This window comes from Cololabis saira, chromosome 20, assembly GCF_033807715.1.
Source record: "Cololabis saira isolate AMF1-May2022 chromosome 20, fColSai1.1, whole genome shotgun sequence".
Lineage (NCBI taxonomy): Eukaryota > Metazoa > Chordata > Actinopteri > Beloniformes > Belonidae > Cololabis > Cololabis saira.
The window spans coordinates 3,419,239-3,447,218 of NC_084606.1; the positions used below are offsets into that span (position 1 = coordinate 3,419,239).

Consider the following 27,980-nt stretch of genomic DNA (forward strand, 5'->3'; position numbering starts at 1 on the left):
GTATGTGATAATTTACCATCAGTCTGTATAGAATGATTGTTTCCTTTATCTGTCCCCTTTATTTAGCTTTAATCGTTGTTCTTGCCGTAAATCACTAGTTATTGTTTGGCCTGTTTGAGTTGTTTACCAGTAGAGTCTATTTAGATTATAATGTTATTTCCTTTATTCCTTCATTTAGAACCACACACACCGATGCAGAGTGACGTTGCCTGTTTCTGTGCCATAAAGCCGCAATAAACCGCCTAAAGGTTTTCCCTGCCTCCCGTGTCCTGACTAGACACCCCATATCGTTGGCTATTTTTCCTGAGCCACCAAGAGCTTCATTACAGGGGTGAAGCGGGGCTGCCGGGCCGTTCTCGCATCGCCTTCTCACAGTGTCATGATGATTTCCAATTACAGGCTGAGCCTACCATTGGTTTTTAAACTGTAAAAAGTGGGGGGGACAAAAACATGATTTTGAAAAGACGGGGGGACATGTCCCCCTGTTGCGCCGGGGCACTCACGGCGTTTAGCGCAGCAACGGCGTGCTGCCACTCACTCGCTGTATTTTATACTATTTATATACTTTTTCTACTTTTAATGTGACCACCAAATAATGTGGTTTTCCTGCCTCCACCTCATCCTCAACATTTCGATCTCAGATCTCAGTGAAATTTAGTGGCGCGGTGGCTCGACACGTTCATTCATCCCAACGCCCAAACAGGCTGCAGGAAGCCACTGCGCATGCTCAGCAGCTCATTCATATGCAAATATTACTTTGCATTACCCTTTTAAGGTAAAAAGTGGGCGTGTAGAGGGCAGGATATGAGGCGGATTCAGCTGCGCAACCTTCCAGCTGGACTCTGATTTATAAAGCGAACTTTGCTTGCAAGTGTGCGTGCACACGGTTTTATAGATCCGGATTTTTTTTTTGCGCCCGCCATTTTCGGCTTTTGAGTGTACGTGCACTTTTAGTATGAATTCTACGCACTCCATTTTAAATGAGGCCCCTGATCAGTTGCTGATCCATCCTGCTCAGATTCTCCGACGTATCAGCGGGCCCCTCCCGCTCCACTATCTCCCTCCTTCTCTCCTCTCTCGCTGGTAGCATTCATTCCTAAATCATTTTTTGACTCACTAGACTCGGCTATATCATCATCATTTGGACATGGAGCCCAACCCTTTAGTTGCTCTCTTTGGTACCATGGGAGGCGAGGCTGATGCACGTCTGAGCCTGGATTAACGTCGAACTTTGTCATTTGCCTCTCTGCTTGCCAGACGGGCAATTCTATTGAGGTGGAAGAATGCTGCTCCGCCCGACCACGCTCAGTGGGTGATAGATATAATGTCCTGCCTATATCTGGAAAAAATATACTATTCCATCCATAACTTTAAAGAAAAATTTCATAAGGTGTGGGGGCCTTTCTTAGAACACTTTTCAGACCATTGGCACCATCCCTACTTAAATCCCCTTAATATTAACATTCACTAGCAAGGACCACGCCATCAACAGGATACGTTTAAATGATTTATTGATACGAAGATGATGACGATGACGATGGTGATGATGATGGCGATGATGATGACAATGACGATGATGATGATCTATGGATCAGTCGATGCGTTGTGGGGAAGCTGGTAGGGAATCCGCCGCAGCGCCCGGGCAACGACGAACCCCCTAGGAATCTATGAGGTAGAGAAAGAGAGGGGAGAAGGAGAAGAGAAAAGGGGTGGGGGGGAGGGGTGCAGAGACGAGAGCGAAGATGATCTGAGGGTTAGGCTGGTATTTGAAGCTGGCATTGATGAAGTTTTATTTTTTTCTCAGAAGATCAGTGCTGGTGGGTTGATTTACTGTATAGATGCCCTCTGTGAGGTGCTGTGATTTCCGGGTGTTTGCAGGATGTGGGTTTAGAGGTGGCATTTCTAGAGTGAGCTGCAGACTTTTGACAGACAGTATGGGAGCTGCATCACTCTGCCTTGTGATCTGTAAGAAATGTATTTTTTATTATAATATATCACTCTCTGTGTAATTTTAGGAAGAAGGATTTTTTGTTTGTTTGTTTTGGCTGTTCCATTTCCTAGAAGTAGAAAACCTAGTAGAAAACCTGAAGGTTTAGCAAAACTGCTGCTCATGGTGTTCTCAGTATCTAATCTTATTATGATAATGACATATATGTATATAGTTTTCTGTAATTCAGTCCAGTTAAGAATTCATTATCGAGTCCTTCTTTTTCTACCAGACAGAAACCAGAACTGAAAAACACGAGTTTGACTTCTCTCCTGTTCTAATCTACAGCCGCCGCGCTGAGTATCCGTCCTGACCAATCTCAGTTCTTTCGCTATGAGTCCTTCACCATGGACTGTGCGGTACCTGGAAACGGCACTGGTTGGACGGTGAAGAGGAACACCCCATCTAAGTTGGTTGTGTGTGAGGATGGCTGGGGTCGGCCAAATGGCTCATCTTGCTTCAAGCAGAGCGTCTACACGTCAGACACTGGATTGTACTGGTGTGAGTCTAAGTGGGGGGAGTGCAGCAATGTCCTCAACATCACGGTCAACGGTAAGCTCTCAATTATTCATGCACACTACAGGTAATAATAACAATAATGATTTTAACTTGTAATGCACTTTACATTCAATGAATTTCAAAGTGCTACACTTAGACCATTATTCATTCCTACTCATTCTCACCGGTGGTAGTAGCTACGTTTTGTAGCCACAGCTGCCCTGGGGCAGACTGATAGAATCGTGGGTGCCATATCATATCATATTAGGGTTAATTCAATTCAATTCAATTCAACTTTATTTATATAGCGTCTAATACAACAGATGTTGTCTGTAGACGCTTTCCAGAGATCCAGAACATGAACATAAACATAAACATAAACCCCGAGCAATTATTATATAAACAATGGCAGGTAAAAACTCCCATAGTGGGAGAAAAGCCTTAAGCCAAACAGTGGCAAGGAAAAACTCCCCTTTAGGAGGGAAGAAACCTTGAGCAGGACCAGGCTCATAGGGGGGGCCCTCCTGCCGAAGGCCAGACTGGGGAAGTCGGGGACGTCAGCAGCACAGCAGGCAGGTGGAAGCAGCAGCGGGATGACCAGAGGGAGGGGGGGGGGGTGGGCGTCGGCAGCACACAGCAGTCTTGTGGAAGCAGCAACTGGATGACCAGGGGGGGGGCAGGCAGGCGGAAGCAGCAACAGGATGATCAGAGGGGGGGGGGGGGGGGTGTCAACAACACACAGCAGACATCCACGTGGGCAGATGGAAGCAGCAATGGGATGACCAGGGATGGGGGGGGGGGCGGGAAAAGGAGAGGAGAAGAAGGGTGAGAGGCACCGCCCAGCGGATCATGTCGGTGCCCCCCTGCAGCATAAGCCTATAGCAGCATATCTACGGCAAAGCTATATTTGAGACTAACTATTATAGTCTTGTTCTATAGCTGCAACTATGACTACTGACTCTAACACACTAGAGTTTACACTACCTAGAGATTTACCAACACCAGCTAGAGGTTTACTAAACACTAACTATAGGCTTTACTAAACAGCTGATTCCTGTCAGTACTCGTGCTGCTGCATTCTGGATCAGCTGGAGCCTATTCAGCAAATTACTTGGACATCCTGCTAACAACACATTACAGTAATCCAGTCTAGAAGATACAAAGGCATTAACTAGTTTTTCTGCATCACTCTGCGAGAGGATTTTCCTAATTTTTGCAATATTACGGAGATGGAAAAACGCTATTTTACAAACCTGATTAACATATGGTTTAAACGACAAATCCTGATCGAAAACAACACCAAGGTTTCTCACAGTTGCACTGGAAGCCATCGCAACACCATCTAGTCCCTTCCTAAGATTCTCTGGACCAAGAATGATAACCTCTGTTTTATCTGAATTTAGAAGCAGTAAATTTCTGGACATCCAGTCCTTGATGTCCCTAAGACACGCCTGAAGTTTAACCAACGGTTCTGTCTCATCCGGCTTCATAGACAAAAAGAGCTGCGTATCATCAGCATAGCAATGAAAGTGTATGCCGTGATTCTGGATTATACTTCCCAATGGCTGCATGTATAAACTGAACAAGATTGGCCCTAGCACTGAACCCTGCGGAACACCATAACAGACCCTTGACTGTTCTGAAGAAACCTCATGTACATGAACAAAGTGGAACCTGTCAGATAGATATGATTTAAACCAACGTAGAGCTGTTCCTTTAATCCCAACAACATGCTCTAACCTGTGCAGTAAAATGCCATGATCTACAGTGTCAAAAGCAGCACTGAGGTCCAGCCTCAGTACCTGCTGGTATGGGTTAGTATCCGCTGGTATGGGTTAGGGTTAGTACCTGCTGGTATGGGTTAGGGTTAGTACCCGCTGGTATGGGTTAGGGTTAGTACCTGCTGGTATGGGTTAGGGTTAGTACCTGCTGGTATGGGTTAGAGTTAGTACCCGCTGGTATGGGGTAGGGTTAGTACCCTCTGATATGGGTTAGGGTAGGAAGGGTTAGAGTAGGAAGAACAACTTGTTAAGCTTGAAAACACAACATCTCTGGACTGAAACTATGCAGGAGAGTGAAGGAAAAGCAAGCTCCAAGTGTTATATTTATGGGATGATCTGCAACAGAGGTGACAAGAACTTTCTGAAGATTATTTGGTTTCCATTGTAAAAAGAATACCAACGATAAATACCAACTGTTGTCTCTGTCAAAGCTGGCTTAAAATACATTTGTTTATAAAGTGGTTAATTTTAGGTCAGTTGTTTGCGCTATAAGCTTTCCTTTCAGAGCACCATGTAACAATGCTTAAATTTCAGTAACAAACTGAAAAGTTGGGGCGCTATAACACCTTAGACCAGTAGTATAAAAATGACATTGTGTGTTTCAAAGTTGGTCATTTTTCTGCACAGAAAGTTGGGTCCACTGAGGGTAAACAGTTTTAAGAAATTGACATGAACTTAAATAGGTTCGAAGTTGTGCTGTGCTGTTACTCCTGGAGCATAAATGCAAGCAGTCCTAAATTTGCATTCAGTTTGAGGCCTTTCCGTGCAGAGTTTGCATGGGGTTTGGTTGTATCAACCGACTTTCTACCCACTGCCTCTGTGGCAGACCTACCAACTGCAAGTTAATCACACATGGCCAACATTTAAAGACACACCGCAAGCGTTTAAATGCACATTCCCAGCAGTCAGTGCATGTCTGCCGTTACCAAAATGTGTTACCATAGTGATTGAGTGATTGGCTATCACCGTCCTGCACTACATCTAATCATTATTTTTGTTTTAAAACATCAAATGTGTTATCTGGAATCCGCAGCATTTTTCTTTTACAAACTTTATTCGACGAATGCACAATAAAACGTTTTGGAGGTCTGGTCGTACGATTATTTCTTTGAAAGTAATGATTAGACGCACCCATCTGCCACTTTCCGTTGCAGGGTGCTAATGGTTATGAACCAAATATGATGAAATTATTGTCATGTTGTTACATCAAATAGCAGTTAATTTCAATTCAATTCAATTTTATTTATATAGCGTCTAATACAACAGAGTTGTCTCTAGACGCTTTCCAGAGACCCATACCCAGAACATGACCCCCGAGCAGTTATTACATAAACAATGGCAGGTAAAAACTCCCCTAGTGGGAGAAAAACCTTAAGCCAAACAGTGGCAAGGAAAAACTCCCCTTTAGGAGGGAAGAAACCTTGAGCAGGACCTGGATCATAAGGGGGGACCCTCCTGCCGAGGGCCAGACTGGTGGGTCAGGGACGGCAACAGCACAGCAGGCAGGTGGAAGCAGCAACGGGATGACCAGGGGTGGGGACCGCAGGCCAGCACGCAGCTCCCGAAGCTCCGGCCCAAGCGTCAAGTCCCAGGTTTGGGTGCAGGGTCGGGGAAAGGTTGAGAAGGAGTCTTGACGGACAAACCTCTCCCCCGCCTGCCCGGCCGTTACCCTGCCCCTCTCACTCCCATGCTGCAGGTTCCGGTGTCCGGCAGAGGATGCTGCAACATGGACAAAAGAGAAAAAAGGGAGGAGAAGGGGGGGGCAGTACAAGAAACTACAGGAGCGACTCTGACACATTAGAGTTTACACTACCTAGGGATTTACAAACACCAGCTAGAGGTTTACTAAACACTAACTATAGGCTTTACTAAACAGAAATGTTTTAAGTTTAGTTTTAAAGGTGGAGGTGGTGTCAGCCTCCTTAACCCAGATTGGAAGTTGGTTCCAAAGTAATGGTGCCTGATAGCAGAACGCCCGCCCTCCAAATCTACATTTAGATATCTTCTAGGAACTACGAGTAAACCGCAGGCTTAAAACAAGATGACCTATCTGAGTCAAAACGTAATCTCATTTACATTTTGTGTTTGACGTTTAGATTTGTGTGACTAAATTAATCACAAGGGTTTTTTCTTTATATATCAGTTGGCGTCGTGATCCTGGAAAGTCCTGCACTTCCTGTGGCTGCGGGGGACCAGGTGACCCTTCGCTGCTCCTACAAGGAAAGATATGCGCCGCGTCCTTCGTCCGATTTTAACGCAGTCTTCTACAAAAATGGGTTTGAGATCGAAAACTCCTCGGATGGAACGTTGACTCTTCCCAGATTGTCCAAAGCTGACGAGGGCCTCTACAAGTGTAAACACCCAACAGAAGGAGAGTCACCAGAGAGTTTCCTGGCTGTGAGAGGTGATTGAGTTCAACTACACACAGACACAAACATTTTAAAAAATCACACAAAGAAAGTGGCAACATTTGTGCACATCAGAACAGAGAAAGAGAAGTCAGTTCGATCTCTTGACTTGGACCAAACGATTTGAGGGAAATATCAGCTGGCTGCAGTTCAACTTGTGATCCTTAAACTGAAATTGGTTGTTAAATTAACGTATGTTGAAGCGTCACCACTGAGCATGAACAGAAAGTTGTTCTCACTGACCCCGCGAACAAGTATGTCTCAGTTGTCGCACTTGATGACGAATCAGTTTTTTTTGGTGTTATAATTAGGGGTGTCAAGTTAGCGCCTTCATTGCGATTATTTAATTACAGGCGTGTTTACCAGACGTTTGTAGGCTTAAGATTGATAAGGGTAGAGTGGTATGTGTTCTTTGTAGAAAGGACTTTGCTTCCCACCGAAGCAGCTCAAGTTTAGCCTACCACATCAAAGTAAAGTACGAGGTCGCGACCGCAGCCACAGCTAATGTTAGCAGCAATGATGTTACCATAGCAACGCTCTTGTCCAAACTAGACTCTAGGAGAGCACCAGACGACTGCCCACATCTGCGACCGAGAGGAGGGCGAATGTTTTTGCTAAGTGAATGTAAATGGCTACGACTGCATCTGTTCAAATCTGTAAAAAAAAAAAAAAAAAAAAGACTTATAAACCCACTTTTCTTTGTTGTTATGTATCAATCTTTTGATCTATCTGCCACAATAATGTAATGAATTCAATGGAAAACAACCTCAAGGGCCCCTGAGGGCCTTTCTCTTTAGGTGAGATTAAAAAGAGATTAATTAGATGAATTAATTACAGATCTTAATTAATGAATTGCTAAATTATTTTTATTTGCTTGACAGCAATTAAAAAATAAATAAATATAATAATAATAATATATATATATATATATATATATATATATATATATATATATATATATATATATATATATATATATATATATATAAATATTGCAGAGCAGATAGCAGAGTAATTGTAGTAAGTAAGCGATTGCCGAAACATGTCAGGTATTTAAAAAACCTAAATATTCTTGTCCGACGAAAAGAATCAGCAAATTAAATTGTAAAGCCGTGGACAAAATGAACTTTATGAAATCATTGTGCAGACCTTGATGACAAGCTAAGTAAGTAAGTGCGTTTGAACAATGAGATGTTTTAATGGTTTCTTCCTTACAGTTGGAACTCAGCCTGCTGCTGCTGCTGCTGCTGATGATGATGGTGATGGTGATGGTGGTCTTATTCCTCCTGTGATGTCTCCGAAGAGGGTGCTGTGTTTCATCCTGCTGTTCATCCTCTACAACATAATCCTTGTGTTGTGCATCTACAAATACTGGAAGAGAGCTCGCGGTAAAGACAACAGAGTTCTGAGGGGAAATATCTAAAACATGCAGGACAAGGGGTCCTGGGGACCAGGGTTGGAGACCACTGGTATAGGGTGAACAGTTTTAGGATAGGGGGGCGTTTCATTCGTACTTCTCACCTAAAAATATTGAAATGAACTGAATTTGAACTAGTTCAAAATGAAAATGGTGAACTATGAATGTGAAGTGTTCATTTTTAAACTTTGTGAACTGAACTTTAAACTAATTCATGAGAAGTAAGAACTTGCACAACACTGATAGACTTGAGAAGGAGGTCACAGACAAATGTTCAGTAAAAACAAAGAGTCGTGGTTAACAGCAGCCGCTCTTGTCACGGCAACAACTGCACCGAAACCATGAGCAGGAAACGAGATCAAAGTTTAGTGATGGGTTGTGTCTGCGGTGCTAAGGTGCTAGTATATAATATTTTTTAAATATGTGTAGTATGGTTGATAAAGCTTCTGATGGAAGTAGAGAACTATATCTTCTAGGGATTATGAATATTGACTGGCTCTCCACCAAGTGTCCCATGAAATGCAAGTTATTGTCTATTGCTCGTGTAAGCAATTTGACACAAATTGTATCTCAACCGACACGAATTTCTACAAATAAACATGGCACCACTTCCTCTACTTGTATAGACTTAGGGCCTGATTTACTAAAGGTTTGCGTGTGTAAAAACGTGTGCAAACTTGACAGCACCCGCAAACCAAAGTGCCAGCTGATCTACTAACAGCGTGCAAAGAGGACTGCGTCTCTCAAATGCGCAAAATAGCACACGCTGTTCATTTAGTACTTTTGCCCTGATGAATAATCAATATGGGGCGTACCCGCCACAAATCCTGAATACTGGGAGGGGAAGATGCAAATTGGTCCATTTACCACGCGCAATGAGATTTACCAAGCCTGAAAGTTATTGCGGGGATTGTGATTGCGTCTGTATTTAATACGTTCGAAGGGAAGGTGCTAATCTCCACATGCAAAAGGAGAAATATTTTATTTGAATGTTAAATCGAGTATTATTCAGCAAAAGGTTGCCACAGCCACAGGAGGCACATTCATTTTTTTATTTGTGATAATAAAGTTAAACAGAAGGAAGAAGAAAGAGTACTATAAACAAGGGATTAATGAGGCAAAAAATGATGGAAAAAAATGATGGTCCACACTGAATAATATAATTGGCAGGAAAACCAACACACCTATCTCGTTCATACAATCTGAAGATGGAGCATTTATAACTAAGCCTCAGGATATTGCAAATCATTTTAATGACTTTTTTAAAAGTAAAGTTGAAAAGTTAAGAGCGAATAAGCAATGCAGTGATGGGTCACTATCATACACGTTGATACAGAATAGTATTATGAAAGACAAAAACTGCCTTTTCAAATTCAGTCAGATTGATAGGAAAACTGTTGCAGAACTACTTATGTCACAGCCTGACTCCATTTCTCCTGGCCTTGATAACTTAGAAAGTAAATTGCTCAAACTTGTAGTCAGCTCTGTTACCACTCCAATATGTCACATTTTTAATCAATGCCTAGGCCATGGGATTCATCCAACCATGTGGAAAGAAGCCAAAATCATTCCTCTTCCAAAAGATAAAAACAAAATGTTTAACGGTCCTAAAAGTCGCCCAATAAGTATACTACCATTACTAAGTAAAGTTATTGAAAAAATTGTATTTGAGCAACTGATGGACTATTTTTCTGAAAATAATCTACTTTCTAGCTGCCAACGGCACTGCACTTGCACATATGACTGATGACTGGCTAACAGGCATGGATGATAAGAAATTAGTGGGAGCAGTAATGTTGGACTTCAGTGCGGCCTTTGACGTAATCGATCATAGCTTACTAATTGGCAAGCTACAATGTTATGGCCTCTCTCCCACTGCAACCTCATGGTTTAGGCATTATCTCTCAGGGAGGAAACAGAGTGTTTTCCTTAATGGCAGCTACTCAAACTGGAAAGCAATGGACTGTGGGGTCCCACAAGGAAGCTGCCTTGGGCCTTTGTTATACTCAATTTTCACCAATGACTTGCCTTTGTATATACAAAATGTCAACACAGTTATGTATGCAGATGACACTGCCCTGTATTACGCTGCTTTGTCTGAGCAAGCAGTAACTTGTTCCCTAAATAATGCACTAAAACAGGTGAATGAGTGGGTTGAATGCAATAAGCTAGTTTTAAATACCTCCAAGACAAAGTCCATTGTGTTTGGAACTCGACATATGTTGGCAAAAAACCCTCAATTAAAATTGGATATAAACACCATAAATATTGAACAAGTCAACACATTAAAACTGCTGGCTGTAACCATTGATAGCTCACTATCATGGTCAAATCATATAAATAACATTGTCACTAAAATGGGAAAAGGAATTGGCATGACTAGAAAGTGTGCTACCTTCATCACTCCTTCAATAATGAAATCAGTTCTGCATTCTCTGGTTCTGTCTCATCTGGAATACTGTCCTGTGATTTGGTGTTCAGCTTCAAAATCTGATCTGAGGAAGTTACAGGTTGCTCAGAATAAGGTGGCTCGGCTTGCTCTTGGTAGCTCATTTAGAACCAACATAAACTACATGCATGCACAGTTGATGTGGCTGACTGTTGAGCAGAAAATGGCCGGGTTTCCCAGATCCAACCTCTCTTAAGGATTTAAGAGAGGTTCAAAGAAGGTTTGAACTAAGAGAGAATCCTAAGATACGGGTGTTTCCCAGATGACTTCTTAACACCGTTCTTTAGTTTCGCTCTTTCAGAAGCTCTTTGGAGCAGCTGTCCGGTTCTGAAACCAAATCAATCGATGCCAGGCAAATCGATCACCGATCACTATCAGCGCATTTTCACACGCAGCACTGCTACCTAACGCACTAATTCCCTGCTGCCTGTGCGTTATAATGAAAAATTAAGATGATAAATATAATTCAATGACGGTTTTTCATCCAAACGGTGCGTTACTCCGTTATTTCTGGCTACAGTGAGGCTTTTTTTCCCCACACGCAGAAACCGGAAGGAAACGTGGTGGGCGTGTGTGTGCGTTCAAAAACATGAGCCAAGAGAAGGCGAGTTTCGCAAATCGCAACGTGGAATTACAGCAATCCCTGGTTTTTCGCAGGGGTTATGTTCCAAAAAGAACCCGTGATAAGTGAAATTCTTTTTACAATTATAGAGGGCTTCAGATTGCAGAGATCATCCCCGCCACGCACGTATTCCTGCTCTTCTGATGCTGCTGCATCCCGCAGGTGGGTTTTTTCAAGAGAAGAAAATAGTTATGGGTCGTTGTCTTCGCTCTTTTTTCTTCTGGGCAAAAAGATTCTTTAATATAAACCGACACCATTGATTATATTTGAGACTGTAATGAACGATTCATCAAAGGATCCCGTTGATCAGCTGCTGCTTCCCTGTCATCACATAGATGCGCTCGGGCGCGGCGCAGGAGGATCGGTGTCCCGGCTGCCTGGACAGCGCGGTCCGACAGCGCGTCCAGGGGACTGAAGTGCTGACGCACGAATGCGTTCATATAAACAGTTCTGCTTCGCGCACGGCGACGCGGTTGATTTGCAGCGAGAACATGCTGTATAGCAGCCAAATTATCAAATAAATGATATTCATGATGATCGTTTTATTTGTGCGCATAAAGCATATACAGGAACACACTTGTTATTCCTTATTTTTCTTTTTTTCCCCCCCCTTTGCTGTCACCAATAAATGCTAAACAATATAAATCTAAAGTATAAAATAGATCAAAACTTGTGCGGGGTGCATTGTTTTAATATCTCATTGCTTGGTGTAATATTGATTTGCCTGACACGGCTGGATCTGTGAGTCTTTGTTCAAAGATGGTTGTAAAGACTGGGTCAGCAGCATCTTTAATTTCCTTCTTAATGAAAGAGATACTTAAGCTAAGAGCGACTCTGGGAAACGCGATTTTCTTTCACAGGCTCCTTAAGAAGGTTTGAAAGAAGTCTTTCGCTGTTAAGAACTACTTAACTGATCTGGGAAACCCGGCCAATATCATTACATCTTCTAACGTTATTGCGATGCATTATTAGCACCAAATATCCATTGAGCTTGGCTCGTCGGTTACAAATGACATCAGAGCACGGTTACAGCACTAGAGGCGCTGCCTCTGGTAATATATCGCTCCCAGCTCCAAAAACAAATTCTCGCAAGCTTACTGTCATATACAGATCAATAGCTCTCTGGAATTCTCCGCCTAAACATATCAAACAAACTGTAAATAACAAAATCACTTTCAAAAAACTTACCAAGAAATATCTCACCAACTAAGAGAAGTATGTCCTCACATGTGGCTAAGCCTGTCTGTTTATGTTGGTTTATTTGTTTGTACTCTGTGGATTATACTGTTCGTCCGTTGAGCATGTTCTGTGTCTGGTATAGTCTGTTATACAATCAGCCTGTCTGATTGTCTTTGTTCTCTCTTGATTATTTTTAATTTGGCTCTACTTACTTTACTGTTTATCAGTATTACTCTCAAATTTATGTTTTTATCATTTTAGGTCCGTGCAGCCTGCTTTATTGTTTTCTTTAAATGTTTTTGTTGTCGTTTTTTTATTGTATGACTGCACTGTACTGTATTTTTATGTTCAGGACCCCAGGAAGACTAGAGGCACATTTACGTGCTTCTAATGGGGATCCTTAAATAAACTAAACTAAACTAAGTCTAAACTCCACTCAAAGCCGAGCATTGAGCCAGTTTTGGATTCAGTCCAATAACGAGGAGGAACCGTGACTAAATCCTTTTCTGTTGCGTAACGTGGTCGACTTCAGCTCCATCAGATAACGTGACTTCAAGTAAAAACATGCTGAGCAGCTTCACAACCTGCAAGTTCACCTCACAAACTATGTTCTGTGGTGTTTTATTTATATATAAACAAAGAAAACCTGAATTTGATGCGACTAAAGACTAAAGAGAGACATGACGTTTTGTAGAATATACAAGTAGAAAATGCTGAACAGCTTGTTATTCAGAAAACCCATTTTTTTTCAGGTGGGGGGGGGGCACGATTGGTTATAAAAAAAGAGGTTGTGACTAACTTTTTCACCCATGACACATGACAATGCTCCCAACTGAACATTTTCAGTTCCGCTTCAACATCCAGAAGCCACACTTGACTGGAATCTGATTGGCGGTGCAAGCTCGTCCATGAGACGTTTCACATCCCTTACTGTGATCAAAGGAAGAGATGTTTGAAACTTTCTCTCTCCGCTTTGTATCTGCTCTACATCCACAACATCTCCTCTTCAGCTCATCTGGGATTTGGGGTCTGAATCTCGGTTTTGTTATTTGGGATTTTAGAAATCTTGTTCAACTCGGTCATAAACAACTCTCTCATCGCTATGGTTACTTATCATAAGCGGTTGTAAAAAGTGTTTGAAGTAACTTGCTTCATCATTCTCACATGAGACCAGCAAACTGCTAAATATTACTTTTTCATCGTAGTTTATTTTTTTATATATTTATTTTTCATTAGCAGCGATCACACATCAGTCCCATATTAGTGGCTTTTTTGTCAAAACATTAGAGTTATAAGTGTTATTGCAACAATCTCTTACATTTGTTCATAATTGACGTGGACGATATCTCTTTGCGGGATCTCAGTAATGGATCATTGACTCAGTTTACTGACTTTCCAGATTATCAACACACTCCTAATTTTCGCGGCGCCATCCATCCAAACACGGTTCCCTGTGCCTGAAGCAGCACAACACATTATAATGCTGCCGCCACCATGCTTCACCATGGAAACCAAACAGCATAGGTTTCTGAGGTGTCTGAAAGTCATCTCTTGTGTTCTAGGAGACAGTTGGGGATTATCTTCTCCTTTTCCTCTACAAAGTTAGGGTTAATGAAGAAGGCTTAAATATCTGTTTTGTATTAAGCTCTCATTCCTCCTTGGGGCTGTGTAACTTTGACATTGACTGTATCTGAGTGTGTTGTCGGCATAAAATTTTTTTAAAGACGCTGAGGTTTGTCAGTAAAGATGTTTACATATTTCCCCTCATGTTGGTTAGATAAGAGTTCCCGATTTTTATTCTGTGTGCCTGTGTGTTCTTGCATAATGATGTAATTAAATGTGTTTTTTGTTTTTTGTTCTTCATACAGCTCGAGACGGTGAGAAAAAGAGAGAACCATATCAACTTGGACCAGAGTGATCGACAGTTTACAAGCCTTTTTTCATAATCTCTGAGGTTTCCCAGACCATGTTTGAATGCGTGTCCTATCTGAGTTATTAACATGCTCACGGGTTCCTTACGTTGACAACTCCATAGGAGACCCATTTTTCAGCCTGTTTATGTTTTAGATGAGCCTGAATACAAATGTAGTTTGCATTTACAAATATGTAGGTGTTTTATCTCAGCTCTGTCAGCTTCGCCTGTTCTTCTGTTACTGTAGAAATGTAGTGTTAATTAAACTCTTATTGTGAAGGAAAGCTGGCCCGTGCAGAAAATGACTTCCAAATGAAGATGCAACACAGTAAAAATAAGCCAACAACAGACACAAATGCTAATGTTGTCATGCATCATCAGATCTGCTTCTTGTATGTAATTAAATCAGCTGGCCCTCACGTTTATATTATCACATTTGAAAAAAACATATCTACTGTTGCTGTGTTTTAGATGTTTTTTTTTTTATCCCAGTATTTAAATGTTTAGTAATAGCAACACCCAGGGAAGGTGAACATCTTGGGACTTAGGACTTTAATGTGGTGATAAAATAAAATTAAAGCTGCAAGCAGCGATGAACGGGCCCTCGCACCCTTGTGCACGATCAGGCTGCAGTGGAAGCGCTTGTATGACTTGCATGTAGATTCTTCAGGCCTGGACATTTAGCGGATGACACCACCCACGACTCTCTATATCCAACCATTCAAAAGTTGGCAGAAAGTAGGAACTATCCAATATCGACCAATCAGATGAAGGGGCGGGGCTAATTTGCAGCAATTATGTTCAAGGACTCAAAACCGAGTCCGATGACACCACCCACGAGTCTTTATGTCAAACATTAAACATTATACATACTTAATAATTCATTAATTTTACCGTATCTGACGTACTGTGTGGAGATTTGGGGAAATACTTTTAAAACCAATCTTCAACCCATTTATGTATTGCAAAAAAAGCAATAAGAATCGTAAATAATGTAGGATTTTATCATCACACAAATGTTTTGTTCTGGAAATTAAACGCACTCAAATTGACTGACTTAGTTGAATTTAAAACGGCACAGATAATATACAAAGCAAAGAATAATTCACTCCCCTGCAACATACAAAAGCTGTTTAAGGATAGAGATGGGCAATATGAGTTAAGGGGGGAACATAATCTCAAACAACCAACAGTTAAAACAACACTTAAAAGTATGTGTATTTCAGTTACAGGGGTTAAGTTGTGGAATAGCTTGCCAGATAATCTTAAACAAAGTAAAAACATCATACAGTTCAAAAATAGTTTAAAACACATCATGTTTTAAATACCAACAAGATTAAAAGATAAGATGCAAGAGAGAGAATTATGGAATTATGCAGGTAATAATTACTGATCTTTTTGTCCTTGTTTTAATCAGGACTATTTATTATTTATTTTTCCTTTTTTCTTTCTTACTGTACTTTTTGTGTTTTGTGTTTGCTTCTTTTTTGGGTGGAAATGCTAGAAAGCATTTGTTATAGAAAGTTTAAATAATAATAATGTGAAGGTTAAAGGGTAGGCATTTATAAGCTCAGAGCTTCAGCCTACTCCTTTTCGATCCAAATGATTACACGACATGTTATGAATGAGTGTACCATATTGAGCACATGATCGAAAATAAATAAATAAAAAAAAAAAAAACATTCAAAAGTTATGGCAGAAAATCGGACCTATCACATATCGACCATTCAGAAGAAGGGGCGGGACTAATTTGCACCAATTAAGGTGAAGGAGTCAAAACTGAGTCAGATGACACCACCCACGACTCTGTATGTCATACCATTTAAAAGTTGCATGCAGGCCAGCATGCAGCTCCCGAAGCTCCGGCCTGCAAACATGCACAAAAGAGAAAAAAGGGGGGCCAGCACAAGAAACTACAGGAGCGATGGGCAAAAATGATGACTATGAGATACTTATAATAAATGGAAATGGAGAAGAGAGGAAGGGAAAAGGAGAGGAGAAGAAGGGTGAGAGGCACCGCCCAGTGGATCATGTCGGTGCCCCCCTGCAGCATAGGCCTATAGCAGCATATCTACCACCAAGCTATATTTGAGACTAACTATTATAGTCTTGTTCTATAGCTGCAACTATGACTACTGACTCTAACACACTAGAGTTTACACTACCTAGAGATTTACCAACACCAGCTAGAGGTTTACTAAACACTAACTATTTCAGAATAAGGGGCGGGGCTAATTCAGGCCAATTATGTTCAAGGACTCAATACCGAGTCAGATGACACCACCCATGACTCTTTATGTCGAACCATTCAAAAGTTATGGCAGAATATCAAATATGGATCGATCAGATGAAATGGGGGCGTGCTTTTTGGTATCTATCGTCGCCACGGTAACGCTTTTTTATTGGGAACCGACGACATACGGAAATCAAACACAAGCTACATGGTCCTCCATATTTTTTCCCCCATTTTCCGAGAAAGGCGTGCTAAAACCTTAACAGAACAGCACTTTCCAACAACCCCCCCACCCCCCTCAACTTTAGAAAAATAATGTAAAAAGAAAATAAATTAATTAATTAGTAAATAAACAGAATAAAACAAAACAAAACCTGTAGGTGATAACAAGAGTACATAAAAATGATGAAAAAGTGACTATATAAAAGCAGCTAAATGAAATAAACCGAACACACAAAAAACAAATTAATTACACAAAAAAATAAATGAATAAATAATAATAATAAAAAAAAGTAAATTAAAAAAAAATAAATAAAAATAACCAAGGGTGCTAAATACGAGGGATGCCCTGGGTGCCCACCTCACATGAGAACATAAAATCAGCTAGGATCCAGAGAGGTAAGAGTATTCACATAGGTGATGACAGGCTGCCATCTTATGTAAAAGTTAGCAGTTGAGCCTCTAATAGAGTATTTCACCTTCTCCAAGGACAAGAAGGACATCAAATCATGGTCCGCTGGAGACCCGCCACATCTATCGCAAGTGTCACTCGTATCCGGAAACAACCTGTTGAGCTTAGCCTTTGTAAAGTGGATCCTATGTAAGACCTTAAACTTAATCAGATTTAGACGGCACAAGAAGAAGTAAAATTAACCCTGATTAGAGCCTCCTCCCACCATTCATCTGACATGTTTAGTTGAAGTTCCCTTTCCCATTTATCCCTGAGCCCCACAAGAGAGGCCAGTCCTGAGGAAGATATGAGATCATACAAAATCGAAATCCTGCCCTGGGCCTTGGGAAGTGAAAGCACCTCAGTAAGAAGTGAACTCGATGGAGGTTGAGGGTAAGAATCAAAGTGTGTTCGGGCATAATCACGAACCTGAAAGAAACGGAACCTATGAGACTGGGGTAAATTATACTTGACTTGAAGATCGTTAAAAGCGGCAAATGAGCCTTTTAAATATAAATCTGAAAAGTGAGTCAAGCCTCTCTCCCTCCACAAGGCAAACGTCACATCCAAATTAGAGGGAGGGAGCAACTGATTATTGCAAATCGGGCTGCATAAAGTGGGAGCAGAAAGCTTGAAATGTTGTCTAAATTGTTTCAAAATTTTCAAAGAAGAGAACACAACTGGGTTTTTAATGTAACTAGGATAAGAAGATGTCAAAGGGGCACCAACCAGAGCCGCCAGAGAGGACGGGCGAGAAGTTTTCTCCTCTAGTATGCACCAATCAAGACTGGGAGAGTTGCACCAAGCATGAATTTTTTTGTAGATTGGCTGCCCAATAATAAAATAAAAAATTGGGTAATGCAAGGCCTCCCATACGTTGACTTCTCTGCAATATAGCCCTGCGTGCTCTCGGGTGTTTACCAGCCCAAATAAAGTCTGAGATTACTTGGTCTACCATACGAAAAAAAGATTTGGTAAAAATATAGGAAGACACTGGAAAAGAAATACGAGTCTGGGTAGAATGTTCATTTTAATAGAACTAATTCTACCCATCACAGAAAGAGGAAGAGAATCCCAGCGCTTCAGATCAGATTTAATTTCCATAACCAACTTTGCAAAATTATATTTATGAATAGAAGGGAAGGAGTGAGCAATGTTGACACCTAAATAACGAAAACTAGTGCGGTCGAGGCGAACTGGTAAGGTGCCTGACGGGATTTGTTTTGCCGCTTCATTAATAGGGAAGCACTCACTTTTTCCGACATTTAACTTGTAAACAGAAAACGACCCAAAGGTTTTAAAAATTTGTAAAATATTATCATCACAATTAACCGGATCTGTGACATACAACAAAAGATCATCAGCATAAAGAGATACCCGGTGTTCCAGTCCAGATCTATATATACCAGTGAAGAGAGGGGATGATTTGAGTGCTATAGAGAGACGCTCAATTGCTATAGCGAAGAGTAACAGAGACATTGGGCAGCCTTGACGGGTTCCTCTCGTTAACGAGAAATAATCAGACCTGTGGGAATTAGGTGTTTACGCAAGCTGTCGGAGCAGAATATAAAAGTTGTATCCAAGAAATAAATTTAGCCCCAAAACCGAATTTCCCCAAAACAGAAAACAAATAGTCCCACTCAACCCGATCAAACGCTTTCTCCGCGTCTAACGATATAACCATTTCAGCCGCTTGAGCAACATTGGGAGAAAGCACAACATTTAACAGCCGCCTGATGTTAGACAACAGTTGCCGTCCTCTGACGAACCCTGTCTGGCTCTCTGAGATTATGTCCGGTACACAAGGGTCTAACCGACATGCTAAGACTTTAGCCAGGAGCTTTACATCCGAATTCAGCAAGCTTATTGGCCTCCAGCTGCCACATTCTTTTGGGTCCTTATCTTTCTTAAAAATGAGCGAAATTGAAGCCTGATTTAGAGTTGGGGGAAGGGAGCCTTGTTTCAAAGTATCATTGAACATATCTATGAGTAGCGGGGTAAGTAGATGAGAGAATTTTTCACGGTAGCGCTTTTGACTGAGAAAAGTAATGCGCGTCGTCGTATATATCAATTATTAAATCGTTTTATAATTGTATTTAACAATACAGACAGTTGATGTGTGTTTATTATAAGATTTTGAGCGGCACCGGCGGCTGAAGCTCGTTTGTGATGGAGGGGAAGAAGCGTGGCTAACAGAGAGCTAAAAACAGCTACTGTGGGGTACGCTCAGTACCACACTTTTTCTGTGTGAATTTTTTGAAATGTATGGTCTGTAGTTAAGAGGTCCATGTTATTATACCTGTCCTGAGCAAGAGATCACAGTATTGACCCACCCAAAAAACCTTTCAAAAACTCTATGAGTGTGCAAATATATATATATATATATATATATATATATATATATATATATATATATATATATATATATATATATATATATATATATATTAAATAACAAAGAGTGGTCTTAAATAAATAAAACAATACATGAAACTTCAAACAATATTTTCACTAAAATCCTGTCTATCAAAGTTCTGTCCTCAGTTTCTGTCAACTCCGTCAGATTCTTTTACAATCCTCACTAAATCAGGAAATAGAATGGTCAGCTATTTCCCTAAGGAGCCTTTTCTCTCCCTGCCTGTTCTGAATGCAACGCTACCACTCATACTCTGGTAGCTTTTACATTTGATATTTTAGACAAACAACGTTGATATTCCTATGGTCACAGCTGGAACATGTCAACACCGTCTGTCTGTTATGATCATGTTTTTAAACAGTAGTGGATTGAATTAAGGTATTTTAGTAAGGTTATTGAGACAGCTAGCAACTGAGGAGAAACCAGCTAGCTGCAGTGAACAGTACATGTTTTGGCGGGAAAATACATACCCTTTTGTCAACTCCGTCAGATGTCGACTCTGTCAGACGTCGACTCCGTCAGACGTCGACTCCGTCAGACGTCGACTCTGTCAGACGTCGACTCTGTCAGACGTCGACTCTGTCAGACGTCGACTCCGTCAGGTTCTACAGGAGTTGACATGTAAGCTGACGGAGTTGAGAAATCCACCTATAACCTCTTAATATGCTAATTTAATATAATTTGTGAACATAGTAAAGAAATAAAATATTATTTCAGGGTTTTCTTTATACATAAATGTTCACATATAGCATGAATTAAACCATTACATATTACATTATTTGACCTTATACTGTATACCCTACACTTCTGACTTGTAGAGCATGGATAGGCTGTGGTCTGCTTAGTATTGTGTAACTTTCCCAGCGCTTATATTATAATTATACTGTATATTACATTAAAGGACCAGTTTGTAGATTTTGACAACATATCGTGGTGAAACTGAATATTACATTGAATGGTCATCTCTATGGAGGATCCACTTCTATGTTCATATAAACGGCTCATACATGTTTCATTATTAGCATTTTGAGCAGTATTGTTGTTAAGGAATATCAATTCAAAATTTGAATTTGAAGCAGTGCAGGGCAGTCACACACACACACATACACACACACACATACACACACACACACACACACACACACACACACACACACACACACACACACACACACACACACACACACACACACACACACCACTTAAAAAAGAGAATTTACAGTATGTTTATTATTAATATTATCTGATTTATGTTCAATATAAGACAAAGAGTAGTTAGTTCTTCCATCTGTTTAAAAACATATTTGTTCATTAATCAGTAATACACATTAGTTTTTTGTCAACACCATCAGTTCTTCGTCAACACCGTCAGATGTATGTTTTTGTTAATTTTTGAGAAAAAAAATGTATTTGTTCAGTCTATGTTGTTTATGTAAAAAGGACCATCTGGTCTACATCCTCATATGTCTTATTTATCTAAACAAATATTTTTTTTCATTTTAAAATTAAAAACAAAGATTGAAAATGCTGACATTTAGAAATCTGGGTTTTCAGAATAGTATGAAATCACAACATAAGTTTATATATTGTATTTTATTACATATCAGAGTAACTAAACACTATACCGACATACTTCAGGACTTTAGATTCTTGTTAGACTGGAAGAATTAAAATTGTATACTTTTTGAGTGTGTCTGACGGAATTGACACAAATCAAGTTCTAAAGTAAAGCATGTTTATTTTTTTTTTAAGTGCTTTCATTTAGAATCTGTTTCTTTACATGGTTAAATAGCTAAGACCCTTCTCTACAGAAATATACAGTTCCAATGAATATAGTGTGCATTAAAAAAAAAAGATTTTTAAAACCTGTTTTGTCCCTTATCTCAAGAATCCCCGTCTAATAATCGGCTCATAATGTAATAAAATCATGAGTGCATAACGTAATAACGGCTATGCGCATGTAATAATGCAGAGGTTTTCAAATGGTTTTGTCCCAGGGACCACCATTATAACCAAGAAGCAACTCAGGGACCAACTGCTTTTGGGGATGTTTTATTTTGCCCCTTGCTTTTAAATAAGAGTATGGGCCTATATAGGCTATTTATTTGCATCAGTGTCTATTTTTATTTGCACCTTTTGCTATAAAAAAAAAACAAAACAAAAAAACAGTCAATGAAAAATGACCAATAGGAAGCCAAGAGGGGTTATAATATTATAAAGTTCACTCTCACTCATTTGACATAATTTGGATGGGTAAATTATTCACAAAAATGAATAGTAAATGGAATATAAATTGAGTCTAAAGAATAAATATATATTTTTAAAATTATTATTGTTTTCCATTTACAATTTAACGGACCACCTGCAATACCGCCAGGGACCACCGGTTGATAATCCCTGTAATAATGTAATAACTTATTACATTGTCTGTGGAGATTCATTTATCCAGGTAGAAAGTTCTTCTAAAAAGGGTTTTATTTTTAAAAACACTGGACTTAAAACATACTTAAAAACACAAGACGTTTCGGTGTTCATCCAAACACCTTCATCAGTTGTTTGGTCCACATGAAGTAGCTCTGGCAGTTATAGACTCAAAGGAGTCACATGACTAAGGTCACATGACTGCTCAATGAGTGAGCTCATTATTACATTATGAGCCTTACTGGCGCCGCTCATAATGTAATAATGGCTCATATTGTGAGAAAGGTGTTGAATTATCATCATTTTTACCTCTGCCATTCCTGCAGGGCTGGAAGGAAATACTTTCACCTCTGTGTGTGTGTGTGTCTGTCTGTCAGCAGGATCACACACATTTCTGCGACACGTGGTGGCGGATTGGCCAATTTAGATGCTGTATAACTCCGCCCCCAATACGCGGCGGGCCACATTAACAGGAAGAGAAGCCTAATTGTTTAACGCATCATCCCCTACAGGTCAAGTCGATCGTATAAAGGTCACACTATAGCACACACTGACATTTTCTTGCAGAAGTTTCTGCCTCCGAATGCTCTTAATCATCAGGTTTTGATGATTCATAGGGATTATTTACCTCATTAGTGGCAGAATGCAGCATTTTAATCCTCCAACAGCGGGAGGATATGCTCAGAATTTCTAGATGGTTGTTATTTTCTAGTGTCGGTCATCGTCAACCATCGAATGCATCAGACAATGGATGGAGGAAGGTCATTAACGCTTTCACGCTTTTGAAGTTGAAGACATCAAAGGATAACTTCCTGCACAAACAAGGTCTTTGCTGGTTATGTCTTGTCAGCAGGAAGCTGTGACATGACCCCCCCTTCCCCTCCAGACCAAAAGTCAGTCAGCGCTGCAGTTCAGCATGGACCTCATAACCATGTGCACTGTTGTTGGTGAGTACTCCTGTTTTTCTGCACCTTTTCTCCCGCTTTACTGCTCTTTTCAAAAGATTCTGACTGAAAGGTCTCTGCAAATGTGCATATTTAGATTTATTTTGACCTATTAAACTTTAACGACATCCTTTTTCTTTTTAATAACAGCCACAACAACAGGAAACAAGCAGAATCCGTGGTTACCCGAACTGCCACGTACCATGAATGTAGAACCGCGTACAGAGCCATTTCCGGGTCACGTAAACCCGACCAATTAAATATTAAAATCAAATTCAGTCCTGTGGCCCGTTTTTCTATTTCAAATTTTTGATCTGTGCCTAAAATTGAAATATGAAAAACCAGACGTTTTTCCAATTTTGTGTTATACTAAAAAAAAAAGTCATTTTTCATGTTTTGATTTTTGATTGCCAATTGAAAATGGAAAGAACGAATGATACACGGATTAAGCAGATTTGCTTAAGTTCATTTTCACAATCACAACTGCGCTTTTTCAAATTTTTTTTTAAAGAAGATGACAAACTTGACAGAGCAGCTGAGGTTTCCTGGATGTTCTGTTAAGCTCAGGAAACCACAATAGCCAAATGTGCTGGGACCCCAGGGACAGATAATCGAGTCAGGAGTGAGGTGAGTTTTAAAGGCGTTTATTCAGACCTGGCTGAGGAGGTATGGAGGGGGAATCCTGGGAGGAGGGTAACGGGAGAGAGTCCATGAGGGAGGGTGATGGGGGCAACACTGGAAGCCAGAAGGAAGAGTGGAGCGGAGAGACACTGGTTTGCATGGAGGGAGCCAACAGTAGACAACGTTCAAGCACTGGCTATGCACTCTCAGCCTCCCCTTGTAGACTGCTGGTGACGAGGGGGATCTGGAGCAGCTGGCCTGATTGGGATTGCCAGCAGCTGAGTTGGGCTGGTCTGCTGCTGGCTGCTGGGGAGCCACAACATTTTCGTATATAAAACTCTAAAAAGACACCTATATTTATCACCAGGGCTGTCTTTCTTCCAGCGTCTCTGAGGGTGAATCCCGTCAGGTCCCAGTTCTTCGAGTACGAGTCGTTCTCTCTGATCTGTGAGCAGCAGGGAAGCCCAGCTGAGGACTGGAGGGTTAAAAGGAGCACGGCCTTCCACCAAGAGGAATATTGTCCTCCGTTCCCGAGCAGAGGACATGGACCTAACTGCTCGCTCAATGATGTTTATTATTCAGACTCTGGAGTTTACTGGTGCGAGTCTGCAGCAGGACGATGCAGCAACGCCATCAACATCACGGTGGCCAGTGAGTAAACACACTGGAGGTGGCCAGTTGGCAAAGGATACACTCCGCAAATACGTCAGGCGAGCTCAAATAATTGTGTGAGCTAAATGTAGATGTCTGGTTGTCCGTCTTTCAGGCGGTTCGGTGATCCTGGAGGGTCCTGTCCACCCTGTGGCCGAGGGGGAAGCTCTGACTCTGCGCTGCAGGACGAGAGCTCCATCCTCCAACCTCACCTACTTCTACAAAGACGATCTTCTCGTTGGGAACAGCACCAGCGGAAACCTGACCATCCGTAGGGTTTCTCCAAATGACGAGGGACTGTACAAGTGCAGCGTCGCCGGACTGGGACCGTCACCGGGCAGCTGGCTGGCCGTCAGAGGTGAGGAGATGCTGTTGAGGATGTGGTCCCCTAACTACAGCCCGTGGGCCGCACATGGCCCGCCTCCACATTTGACCCGGCCCCCTGAACAATACCAGAGACAGAAAAAAAAAATGCTACTACCACCTCACTTTGCCCCAGCACGTTTTTTACCCTTATGGCCACCCATACCCCAGTCTAAAGCCCTGCACGGGACTGTTTTCTTCATCCCGCTCCCAACCGCTCCCACTGTGTTTATAGCCACTCCCGCCCGCATCCGCAAAACTCTGAGAGTTTAGGCCCGCACAATAATAGAGATACATTGATTTTGTGTCTTCTCCTGTCTCACAAGAGAAATGTCCTACCCAAATCTATCTGATTTAATGTTCACATGATAATTGTGGAGCTTGATGGATAATTGACAGTTCATAGGTCACCTGACCGAAAGTTAGATGCAAATCCATCATTGTCATCATCACACAAGCTATTTCACGTTTCACGAATCAATTATGTGAATGAGAGTAGGCTGGGAGTGGCTCAAATAACACTAATAAATAACATGAAATAAACAAAGTTAACGAATGAGACAAATTAATTTAACAAATGAATCACTTGGCCATTACATTGCTGTGGAAGAAGAGAATGCTGCTGACCGAAGGTAGTTCCAATCCCTCGTTTCTCTTCCAAGATGCTCCACAGACACTAAACGCAGTTTCTCCAAATATCTGACTTTCCTTGCTTTGTAATTGTTTTGTAAAGACCTTGTTTGAGGTTTTTTTCCACGTCATTGATGTCCATCTTGCCGCTAGACTACATCCCGATCCTGCAGTGTTTTTTTTAGCCGTCCACAGCAAAGTTCAAACCGCCCGCTTCCCGGAGATTTGCGTTGGGTCCCGCCCAGAGGTGGCAAATCCGGCTTCAGAAAGTAAAAGTCCTGCCATATATTTGTTCTGTCCATTCACTAAAACCAGGTGAGTTCACTAATTAGCTCATCTACCTGGCTGAAGAGCTGTGCTGATTAGAATCAGCTGGTTGAGTGAATGTGCAGAACAAATACATGGTAGGACTTTTACTTTCTGAAGCCGGATTTGCCACCTCTGGTCCCGCCGGACCCGGCGGGACCCAATACCAATGCAGCCCTCTACCCCAGTCATAGAACGTGAATGTGACCCCCCAGAACAGAATAATGGCAAAATGGCTAAGAGAAAAATTGATTCAGAATGCAGGGTGCCTCAGTGGACACATGATTATTTTTTTGTTCAATGCACTTGCCAAGTGGATGTAAATGGCTATGACTGCACCTGTTCAAGTCTGTTAAAAAAAGTCTTTATGAAGCCACTTTTTTTGTTGTTATATATAAATATTTTGATCCGCCACAATAATGTAATGAATTCAAAGGAAAACACCTGAAGTTGAGGGCTTTTCTCTGCAATTTTTAGGTGAGATTAAAAAAGAGATTAATTACATAGATTAATTATCAATTCAGTCATTTTTTTTAATCGCTTGACAGCAATTTAAATATATATTTTAATAAAAAAAGTTTAACCTTCGTCTGGTGTTAGGGTCGCCACCGACCCGTTCTTAGGTTTTAAATTCATAAAACTACCACAAAAATCTGTTTATTGCATCAAGGCTTTTTGACTTTGTCAGGAACCTCTATTTCAACAAAATAATATCAAAAAAAATGTTGTCACTAAATTATAAAATACTCTGGTTGAAATTGTTACCTTTGTGGGGTTAGGGTCGGTTTCGACCCGGTTATAAAATTATGTTATAAAGCAATAATTAGAGCCAAAACTGAAATCATAAGTGCACTGTCAGACAGCCAGCTCCTCTCCCAGTCATGTGAGCTTCAGTGGATTCTCATTTTGGATTTTTGTCTTCCAGTTTACCTGCACATAAACAAAAGCAAATAAAGTCGGGCATGTCCAGCCATGTAGGTCAATTCACTCATTTCACTTGCAGAGTGCACATCTCCAGTTTGCAGCATGCAAAGATGAGAAGAAGATTTACAGTAAGCCAAGTTCTGGACTATATTTTTGGTGAAAGTGAAAGAGACGACAATGAGCAGAATAGTGATGCAGAGGAGCAGGATTCTGAGGAGGAAGACGATGTGGAGTATCATCCAGAAGATACTGACACATCTGGTGAGTCTGACGAGGAGGTCACTGGTGCTGAAGCTTATCCTGCTGAAAAATTCAAGTCCAAAAATGGAAAGATACTTTGGAGCTCAGTCATGGCCGTAGCTACCATTGAGGTCACCGAGGTCATGACCTCGGTATTTTTTTCGACCAAAAAACCCCAAAAACGTTTTATTGTGAAATTACGCGGGAGAACCGAGGGAGAGTGACTCCTCTTCTCTGCGGAGACGATCTTTGACACCCGCGTGTCCGCGCGTGCAGGTCGCACTTTGTATTGGCTGCCAGAATGTGACGTGGAAGTAGAGCACGGATACTATTGGACAGAGCTTTGTTTGGGAAAGACGAGGAAAAGACTGCAGCCTGCAACGGAGGTGCCAGCACTCGGCTCAAACGTTAGCGGGAAATACAAGAAGGTACGTATAAAACATATAATATTACTGAGTGTGTGGGCTGCTTGCGTCTTGTATTTCTTTCTATATCGAAATTACATTCCATTATAATAAGCTAACCTCAGTAATCAGCGGGAAATACTCGCCTCCCGTCTTGTAACTATAGCAGAGGAATTAACAGATCAATAACCATGTGTTGCTTTTCCTCACTGACACTGACACAGAGAGACCATGAAAAGACTTCTGCAAAGCAAGCTCAGGTTTGGAGAGGGAAAGCGTGAGGAGAGTCCAAATAAAAGAGACAGAGGTGATGATGGCGGTACAATGCCCACTCTTCACTTCACATGTTAGGAAAAGCAGTGACATGATGTGTTGTATGTTTGTAAGATAACTACATAGACGTCTGTGTGTACACACACACACACACACACACACACACACACACACACACACACACACACACACACACACACACACACACACACACACACACACACACACACACACTGTGTGTCTATACATAGGATGTAAAACACATTTTGCTTATGGTAGTCAAGTTCACCACTGACTAGGATCAACTGTGGAGTCCCAACAAAGTCGGAAAGGCAGGATGTTTGAAAAAAGGAAAAATACCATGATTCCGACTATAAGAGGCAAAAACTGTCAGAGTGATGAGATGTTTGATAGAAAATTAAGTGTTGCCATTTAGACAATTCGAGGCAAATGTCGGACTGGTGGGACGTCAGAAAGCCTCCCAAGTGGGCAGGTAGGTGTTTGTGTGTTCTGTTAAAAGTATATGATACATTGACAGGAGACCAACATGGACAGCAGAGAGGAGGAGAGGTGGAAGAAGGAGACAAAGACGGACAGCAGAGTGGAGGAAGCCAGGCTGGGCGAGACATGA

General features: G+C 41.1%; 1 protein-coding gene across 1 annotated transcript; it reads left to right on the top strand.

Annotated features, from left to right (window-relative positions):
• Window positions 1–1,147: 1,147 nt before the first annotated feature.
• On the top strand, window positions 1,148–27,980 carry LOC133420918 (sialoadhesin-like). Its single transcript, XM_061710801.1, has 7 exons — window positions 1,148–1,205; window positions 2,276–2,539; window positions 6,410–6,670; window positions 23,943–24,209; window positions 24,325–24,567; window positions 26,949–27,100; window positions 27,888–27,980. The coding sequence occupies exons 1-7, from the start codon at window positions 1,148–1,150 to the stop codon at window positions 27,978–27,980; spliced, it is 1,338 nt and encodes a 445-aa protein (XP_061566785.1).